At 33.2% G+C, this 10,227-nt stretch overlaps 1 protein-coding gene across 1 annotated transcript; it reads left to right on the plus strand.

Annotated features, from left to right (window-relative positions):
- Positions 1 to 7,016: 7,016 nt before the first annotated feature.
- On the plus strand, positions 7,017 to 9,973 carry LOC113356189. The gene is made up of 2 exons (XM_026599242.1): positions 7,017 to 7,198; positions 9,456 to 9,973. Exons 1-2 carry the CDS (start codon positions 7,126 to 7,128, stop codon positions 9,674 to 9,676), a joined length of 294 nt encoding a protein of 97 aa, XP_026455027.1. The 5' UTR covers positions 7,017 to 7,125; the 3' UTR covers positions 9,677 to 9,973.
- The last annotated feature ends 254 nt before the right edge of the window (positions 9,974 to 10,227 follow it).

The following is a 10,227-nucleotide window of genomic DNA, read 5'->3' on the forward strand; positions in this document are numbered from 1 at the left end:
ATGTATTAAAAATTATATATGTTTTTCACAGTTGTTGCCAGCTGGAACAATAAAACAAAAATCAAGATAATGAGATTTCACCCGATCTAACGGTTCCTAAGTTGCTAGCTCATAAAAGTCTCTCGTGCGACCGTGTGTGATAGCACGACCCTAAAATTAATATATTATACAGGATGTTAATTTTAAGGTTGACAATTTTCTTTTTCATAGATTAGGTGTAGCTATTCAAAAGGGAGTCGGGGCTCAACTTGTTACTAGGCTCCCAACTATTGTTTTGTCACATTTCGAAGATGAGTTTTGATTTGAAAATATCAATTTATTTATTTTGGGTAACCAAAAAAAAATATTATTATTATTGAGGGAAAATTCATGGACACTCTTACATGGACACTATCATACATGATCTGAGTCATTTTCTCTGCTAAACTCATAAGATAATGAATTTAAATCTAATATTTTGATGATATGTTCTTCTTATAAGACTCTACATTCCTACTAAAAATGAGCACAATTCGAGATACCAAACCTCACCGTCTACCGATCTTAATTTCAACCATTAACTTTTAACAACTAATATTCAAAGGGGTAAATAGTGGCGTTATATGTCTTTTTGTCGCGGTTTTGGATGCCATTAACATGGCCCGAGTTTCAACAGTTTGAATCCTTGCAGATGAAACCTGCGCCTGCAATTCCAGAGTGTCTCCTAGAAGCCCCATTTTTTTTGATCTTAATCCAATACATGTTAGGGATGGACCATCCCACCGAGATGGTCGTTGTTGTTCTTATGCCACTTGATGGGATATTAATTGGTGGAACGTCACAGAAGGTAGGGTCTCCTTTGTCTAAGTGTACTCATGTTTTTGATTTACCTCACATGTTAAAATGTCTTCTGGTGTTGCTTGTTTTTGGCGGTATATCAGCTCATTTCTAAATATCCATAAAGACCAGAAGAAAATGGAAAGAAGGTAATGGTGGTAGTTGGGGGTGTCTCTTGTAAATCAATTATATAATACTAAGATGAAGGTCATTTTGATTCTGCTGCTCCTAAATCACGTAATTCTAAGATGAAGAAAGTTGGTTTCGGCACATTAATGCGTGACAAGGCAGCAACCATTATCTTTTCTAGTTTTTTTATGAAATTTTAAGGCAAAAGAGATACCACAATGTGGGAATTCATAGCAGTTCGAACAATCATGAAACGTGTTAAATCAGAGGAATACAATGGTTTAACAATCGCATGTGAATGTGCAACAGTTATCGATACTTAGTGGGGATATGAGGTATCATGTTAAATACAAAAAATAGCAAGGTAGATCATTGAGTTGGCTGTGAATAAATTTTGGAGGAAAGGATTAATTTTGTTGTTTGTTTGTATTCCAAGAGAACTCAACTGGATAGCTAATAGATTATCTCAAGTTGCAGTTGATGAAGAATATGTTAAGGATTATAAGGATAAGTGGTGTCCAGGTGGTATCGTGGATAAAGATCCAACAAGTATATGGTTTGGGGAAAGAGAGCACGATAAGCGTTATCCTTACTACCTAATGCCAGGGAAGAAAGGTAGGGTATGTTTCAGGTGCGGCAGCGAAAAACATGAGTATCAAAATTATGATAATCCCAATGCAATTTACGATGGAGTGGTAGAAAAAGTTGAGGCGAGTTTGAGTTCCGACTAAGTTTAACGAATGATCGGTGTAATAAATTTAAAACCTTTTTCTTATTTAATTAACAAGTTTATGTTTGTTTGTTTTTTCCCGTTTTGATAGATGTTTTATGTTTTGTTGTACATGAGTATGTCACCAAGTTATGAAGTTGATAAATGCATATTTTTTCCCAGTTCTTAATTGTATATCCTTAAAATATATATGTATAAAGTAAAGATGGAGTGTTTTATAAAGATATAGTGCTTTTTTATTTCTTTTATTAATATATTTTTGTTGTCTAGACTTGACATAGTGATCTCTTTTACGTTGATCGGGGTTAATAAGAGAAAAGTTCAATCTCAATTACAATACCTGTTCAATATTCTTAAATCCACTTGTGATTCGACAAAAAATTCAAATGTAGAAAGTCGTTTAGATGATTAAAAAAAAAACTCTCGATAGAGTGATAGAAAAGTTGAGGCGAGTTTGAATTCCGATTCAGTTTCACGAATGATCGGCGCAATAAATTTTATTTTTTTCTTATTTAATTAACAATGTTTATGTTTGTTTGTTTTTTTTCGTTTTGATAGATGTTTTCTGTTTTTTTGTGCATGAGTATGTCACCGAGTTATGAAGTTGAGAAATGCACTTTGTTTCCCCGTTCTTAATTGTATATCATATATATATATATATATATATATATATATATATATATATATATATATATAAAGTAAAGACGAAGTGTTTTGTAAAGATGGAATCTTTTTTATTGATTTATTATTATATTTTTGTTGTCTAGACTTGACATAGTGATCTCTTTTACTTTGATTGGGGTCAATAAGTGCAAAATTCAATCTCAATTACAATACTTGTTTAATATTGCTAAATCCTCTTGTGATTCGACAAAAGTTTCAAATGTAGAAAGCCGTATAGTTGATTATAAAAAAACCACTCTCGATGGAGTGGTAGGAAAAGTTAAGGCGGGTTTGAGTTCCGATCCATTTCAACGAATGATCATTTTAATAAATTTAAAACTTTTATTTTATTTAATTAACAATGATTATTTATCTTTTTTTTTATAGATGTTTTATGTTTTGTTTTGTTGCGAGTATGTCACCACCTTGAATCTAAGAAGTTGTAAAATTATCGTCAATAATGATGCTAAATTTGTTACTGATGAAAACCAAATGAAAGCTCAGTTGGGTATTGCTGAAAACAGATGAAGGAGCAATAAGATATATTCGTATATTTATTTTGATAAATTATTAACCCCCTTTGATTTATAAATATATATTTGACATGTGTAATTTGTTGATTGCTTTTATCGTGAAGAATGCAATCGACGACCGTATAAAAATTTTGAATGACACTGAGAATTTGCTTAATAAGTTAATTTTCTTATAAGAAAATAGAATAAGTTAAGGTGTTAATTAAAACATGTGGGCTGAGATCTTTTTTTTTTATTATTATTATTATTTAGAAATCCCGAATTATGATAGGTTAGAGAGGGTGAAGCTTTTTAAGGGTAGATATGAAAAGATTAAGAAAGAAGGAGCTGAGTTGTTGAAAGTTTCGGATTCGCCTATTGAGAAAGTTCGAGTCAAATCTACAATCTTTTCAATCTTACGAGGTGCTTTAATCAATCTCTCAATGACTCGAGCAATTGCAGAGAAGTATCGGATGTTAATTACTTTGGTTTCAATCCTTTGAGCTGCAACTAGTTAGAGATATTCCTTGGGTTACTTAGGCAACCCTTATTATCTTCATTCCGTTCCAAATGCTGCTTCCAATCCAGTTGATTTTTGATCCGACTTCTTTTGGTATGTGTTTTTAGTTGTTTTTTTTTTGCTATGTGCTTTTAATATTTATTTATTTTTAGTTTTGTATATGTTTTTAGTTGTTTTTTTTCTTCCTTTGAGTAATTTATTAACCACTTAAATCATTGTTTTTTCTTTGCATCTCACAATGCCCCACCCCAGCCCCCGCCTTCCTCCCTCTAAGAAGTTATTCGGTTAAACTTCCTTTGGTTGAAGTTAATTTTGTTTAATCTGGTAGTTTGGTTACTAGATTTATTTAATGATTTAGAACTTCTGTTGAAGTCGATTTTTAAATTTTGAAAATGGTTGGATATTAGGCTTGTGGTAGCTAGTTTTAAGTAATGATAGACAAATTTGGTTATGATTAATCTTTATGCTTGACTACAATTGTATAAAATTACAATGGAATCACATGATATTAAACCCACTCATGCCTTATAATCGTTGTTTCTTCATCCAGTGGGATTATCAATCCAAATAGAAAACCCTATAAACCAACTTTTCCTTTTAAACCTTAGTTCTCAAATTTCTGCAAGTTTCTCTATGGGAGCTTGGATTTTGGCGTAAATATATAAGTAAGTCCTTAAACCTAGTTGTATTATCTTGTAACAATAAAACCATGATGATGTAGATTTAGGTCAGGGATGTATGTTTTACTATTGTAGTCTTATTGTCATGGTTTAGAGCTTAATTGAAATTGAAAGATTGTAGTTAGAGATGAGTTTGTATCATAATTTGAAGTATAAGAATACGTTTTACACACGTAAATGACTGGTTAAGTTTTTTTGTTGTCGATGATTTTCTCTTAGTTTTTTTGTTGGAAACAAGTTGTTTTCTTGGAGTTTTTGTGATGAAAATTGAGAAAGAAAAAATTTAAATAGCTAGAAACTAGACAAAAGAAGAAGTTGAATTTAAAGAGGATCTATGGAATGCAAGCATAAAAATGGAGTAGTGTGCAATATAAAGGAGGAATGATCTTCTAGTCTATAAAAGTCTGATAGTTGGTATGAGAAGGGGGAGGAATTTCTGATTAATATTAGAAAGATGCAACACCTAGGATAAACTAACCTCGAAACATACAATCGTAAAGGTCTTTATCAAATCAAATAAACATTATTGATAGTCTTAACTTATGTTTTTATTAACCTTTAGGGGGACATGGACAACATATTTCAAAACTTTGGGCAAGCCTGGGCACAAATTTTATAAACCCGAGTTAAATTTGGGAAAGCATGGGCACAAATATTTATAACCCAAGCAATCGCCCAACCCGAAGAACTATGATATAGTTATATAAAACTATTTTATACTCCCTCCGTCTAAAAAAAAAATAGACATGTTTGTGTGTAAATTTACACACAAACCTGCCTATTATTTTGAAACGGAGGTAGTAATTGGTATTGTTATCTATCTAGAGTAATTTTAGATATTATCTTCAAATCTAATGATGAAAATAATAATTATATTTATCTCATTAGTCATTCAATGTGAAAAAAGTTTATACAAGTATTATTGTAAATAATCTTCACTTATTAGAAATTTGAAATAAATAGAGCAATTACATCTTATTATTACTAAAATTTGTTATTATCATATTAATAAACTTCCCAAGTCCGCCCAAGTTCCTTGGGTTCCTTGCGTCTGCTTGTGGAATCTCCATTCCTCTAGCTCCTCTGCAACAACCTGCATAGTCAGTCAGTATTAACCTAATTCCATATATCCCTCTTAATTATATGCAAATTAACTATTCTCAAAAGGAAGCTGAGAACAAGATTGTAGAAATCAGATTGCAATGGATACTCATGGATTTCTAATATCTCTTGTAGTATTTTATTTTATATAAACAAGTAGAGAGCACGTGCGTTGCACATCGACAAACATTAAGTTTTTTGACACTTACTTTTTCATTTCCGAGAGCTATGACATTGCAACAAAATTGATCCGAACACACCAGTAAAACAAACAATTTTTTCTTTCACATTCATAAGCTAATATTTCAGCAATATTGTCCCATACGTTAAGATATTTGAACACACATTTATGGTACTCGTTCCAGCGACGACACGTATGCGTATGGTATAGTTGAATCTCAACTGCATTAACGCAGCTGATGAGTAACAACCTTTTGCGTTAAAATTCTTCTTTGATAAAATCACAGGCCCCTAACACCTCAGTAACGTCCAAAGAACCTATTCCTTGGTAATACTTTTGCCGATTAACCTTACAACAAACATACAAAATCGGAAAACCATATACAAAAAGGAAACAAAAAAAGAGAAAATTGACTATTTCTGTTTAAAATGTTGGATTTAATATGAGATCGAATCCAACAAAAAATCATAAAAGAGATATGCACATAGTGTTACCAGCGCACGGTTAGAAGAATCCGTACAATTAGACGATAAAGAAATCATCTTTTCTATAAGAAACATCGAGTTAAGGGAGGAAAAAAAACTCGTGAAAGAAAGAACAAAGAAAATCGTGTTGGGTGAGTTATGTACAAGGGGTACTTTTCTATAAATTACGGAAAGAGGAAAATCTAACGGTTAATAAAAACGAAAAAATCCAACGGTGTGTAGAATAGCTGTGAAGTGAATCTTTTTCGGATATTTCGGAGTTAAGCCTTAGAGATGGGAGATCTAACGGCCTAACTCCACTTAGACTTTTGGATTTTCTGAATACCGCTGCAAGAGGGGGCAGATTTGGTAACTCTTATAAAAACTTGTTTTATCGAATAATAGGGCCGTAGAATATGCAAAGCAACTCTTGTATTAAATTCGGTCCGCGAGTTATTACCCCAAAGGTGTCACTATTCATCTATAAAAAACCCATCAAAACAAAAGTAACACAAAAACCAAAAAAAACAAAAGTAACACAAAAACCCCAAAAAATTTGATGAAATCAAAATTGGTTTCATCATAAAATTTGATAAAACCAATTTTGGTTTCATCATAAAATTTGATGAAACCAATTTTGAAATTTGGGGTTTTTGTATCAAATTTTAAAATTTCGGGTTTTTTGTATCAATTTTGTTTAAGACGAAGTTTTAATGGTTCCCAATATTTGAACGGGGTTTTTGTATCATAAGTTTGGTCACCTTGGGTTTTTATGACTAGTTCTGTATTAATATTACAACTTGTTTCGTTTGGGAGAATTGGAAACCTAAGAATTCAATTACGGGTTAAACCAATTCTTGGGATTGGATTCCAAAAAATTTGATTCAGTTCCTAGAAATTCATGCTCGGTTGAGGTAATTCAATTATATTTGTATTCCGGAATCCAATTCCATTGCGCTATTGTACCAATGCAATAAAAATCTACTATTTTGGAGGAAATTGAATTTCTAGGAATTATAATTTCAATTACAAAAAATTCATTTGCGCCGTTCGGTTCAAAGAATTAGGTGCATTTCCTAGGAATTGGATTACCGAGCATCCAATTCCTTGAAACGTGCTGTTAATGAATAAGCCATAGGATATACTATGTTTCGGTTTCCGTCTGAAGTAACACGTGTACGACAGAAAAAATAGCTTACAATAGGGCGCGTCACAGCAAGTACAACACACTTAGTTTTATTAGGTCTTCTCTGGCTCAAGTTTAGGGCACAAAGAATTCATCTGAAACCCCGAGCTCTACACACACAGAGAAGAAAGATTATCACGGCTATGGCTTTAAACACCGGATTGAGATCTGGCATGAAATTGCTCACTTCTTCTGAATCACTCCTCTCAAAATCAGGTCACTCTTCTCTTCCTTATCAGGATTTCCCCCTTTTTATTTTTATTAATCTTCATAGATCGATTCATTTTTTGTTTCATGGTCACAACATTTTTGTACATCTCTATAGTCGGATCGATTTTCTTTATTTCATTTTTGAGCATATAACATCCGATAGACAGTGATGAATCTAATAATTCCGATTTTTGGTATTTTGCATTTCTAATACTGTTGGGCATCAGGGATTTGTCTGAATACTGTGGGTTTGGTAACCCTCATATCTGGCGACAGTCACCTGTAAGGGTGATGTTAATATTTCATTTCACGGACATAATTGTTGTGGAGTTTAGGGATTTTTCTTCTTGTGTTGGATGCTGATGTCAAACTTTAGTTCATTTTCTGTAGATTTAAAGCTTTACTTGGTGTGCTGTGTATTGAAAAGGTTTATTGGTCTCATTAGGACTCACAGTTCATTTTCTGTAGATTGCTGTGTGAGGTTATTAGAACTCATAATATTGGTCTTCATTAGGACTCACAGTTATAAGATTGTCATTGTATTTATTCATTTTAGTTTCTTTTAATCTAGAAAAGGCAGAGTGAGAGCTACCTCTTAGTTTGGTCAGAAGGATTCGTGTGGCTAGGGAAAACTTAATAGTCCGACTAATGATTCCATTGTGTCTATTAGTGAATAACGATTTGCGGCTTCTGATGCATACCATCTACTGTTGTTCACTGCAGGGTTCTTTTGCAGCTGTTATTATAATATAGTTTGTGTTTATTGAACTCTGTTTAGAGGATGTTACTGCTCTGGTCGGTTCACATGATTATTGAACTCTGTATCAGTCAACTAGCATCCATTGCTTTTGGAAAAAATAATAGAAATAAATGAACAGTAATATTGTTACCATGGATCGTCGTCTGCAACCAGTTATACATTGAATTTTAACAATGCTCACTCTTATTATTTTCCTTTACATTTTTATTGTATATACCAACATGATTGTATTGGGTGCCCCTATTTATTCTAATTTGTCGTAATTGTGATTAAAGAGTTCCCGCTTCTTTATTGACCTCTCTTGATTGATTCGTTTTAAATTTCTGTACTTTGATAAGTTTTTTTCTCTTTTCATTTCTGATTATCTCACATCTGTAAAGGCGTGTATTTACTGTTTAGTGACATCTTACAATCCAGTTTGGGTATTTTTCGTTTGTGGTGTTGGATTTTTGTACAATCACTTGTTGTTGACTGTTAAGTCTCTCTGATTCTAATCCAACACAGTAACCACTATATCAAAATGAGCTGTGGATTTTAATGATTAGCGTTTTCCAAGGAGGGTGATGTTAATATTTCATATCGTGAGTATTGTGGTGTCTAGGGTACTCCTTGTCACACTGTAGTAGATATATGGTTTTCATGTTATGTTGTGTGCCGATACAGCTGTTAAAATGTTTCATACGGACGAGTCCTTGTAAGGACCTCATTTATTAGATTTCATGCTGTATGTTTCTTTAGTTTTGGGTTATGAAAAAGGTGAAAGAGAGTTCCCTGGTAGTGGTATCGGCTGGGGAAAAATGTTACCCTTTTGGTGGAACACTCCTGGTAGCACCAAAGCAGTTGCACCAAAATCTATTGAAACTTAGGAGCATAGACCAATATTTGCTTAATCTATAAATTACTGTAGAACGAGCAAATATTCTGGATTTGCTGTTGACAGTAGTGGAGCTGGAGTAAATTTTACATATGTATGGGAGTGATGTTGTTGCTATGCTAGGTTTGCTTGTAATACATACTTGTGGTTTCATTATAAATTGCCACTGCTACTTGTAGTTCTAAAAGATTATTGGTATAGTTGGATTTTATTCTTGACATGGTAGTGATGGGCTTTGGCATTTTGAACGAATAGTTGGTACTTCTTTATTCACTAATCGACGATTTTGCTGTGTCTGTTGGTGAAAAATCAATTTGTTGCGTCTGATGCATCATGCGTATCATCTACCACTATTCAAGTGCACACGTGTTTTCAATGGTTGGCATAATTGTGCTGCTTTTGTATTGGAACATCATTCTGTATTTCAACAAAGCAATTGTACAGTATTATTGTTCTTACGTGGGAATGATAAATTATTGTTCACATTTTCTTCTCCAACCAGTTTTACGTTTATTTTTAACTCTTGTCCGTTCTTCTTATTATGATTTTGTTTATAATGCGAGATGATCGTATCTACTTGTACCGTGTGACCCTACTTACCATTATCAGTCTAAATTGTGTTTGATCAGTTAACCGTGGATTCCACTCTACTGGAGTGAAAAAGATGGGTGGACATGCACATGGGAATGACGCCGAGTACTACCTTCATGCCAAACACATGTATAACTTGGATAGGATGAAGCATCAGAAACTGAAGATGAGTTCTTTTGTGTTTGCTTGCTTTGCCGTTGGTGTGGCTGTTCCAGTTTACGCTGTCATTTTCCAACAAAAGAAGACTGCTTCTGGCTGAGGAAAAAGTCTCTTCTAGTTGTCTTGCAAATAAGAAACATGGTTTTAGGCTGTACAGGCCTTCTTTTTTTGAAACTGAGTCGGGCCTTAATAATACAATATTGGCTCAAAACATTATTTTCTTAAAGGCTATTTCTGATAATTTAATCATGTAATTCCAGATATTAGCCTGACAATGTTTTTTTTTTTTTTTTACTGTGTTGCTTCTTTGCTTAGCTTTTACCTCCTGATTGTTTGATAGACATTTATGTAAAGAAATTGAGGGAAAAGTCGTAATGGTTTGAAACATGTTGTGCGACATCGAAAGAGATGCTTGTTTTTCAGCTTCAGAAACCTGTGTTCATCAATATACAGAAAAGAAACCCGTCCCATGTTATTGTGGAACCAGGAAAGGAAACATTGTTTCTTCCTTGTTGAGGTTTACTCATAGGTTGGTGTTTCACAAAGCTTACACAGCCTAGTTTAATTGGGGGCCATAACTTCCAATTGGGGGCCATCCAATTTTGTTTGCCCCCCAAAATTTTCAAGGGTGTAAATATCGTCATATAAATA

This window comes from Papaver somniferum, chromosome 3 (assembly GCF_003573695.1).
Source record: "Papaver somniferum cultivar HN1 chromosome 3, ASM357369v1, whole genome shotgun sequence".
NCBI lineage: Eukaryota > Viridiplantae > Streptophyta > Magnoliopsida > Ranunculales > Papaveraceae > Papaver > Papaver somniferum.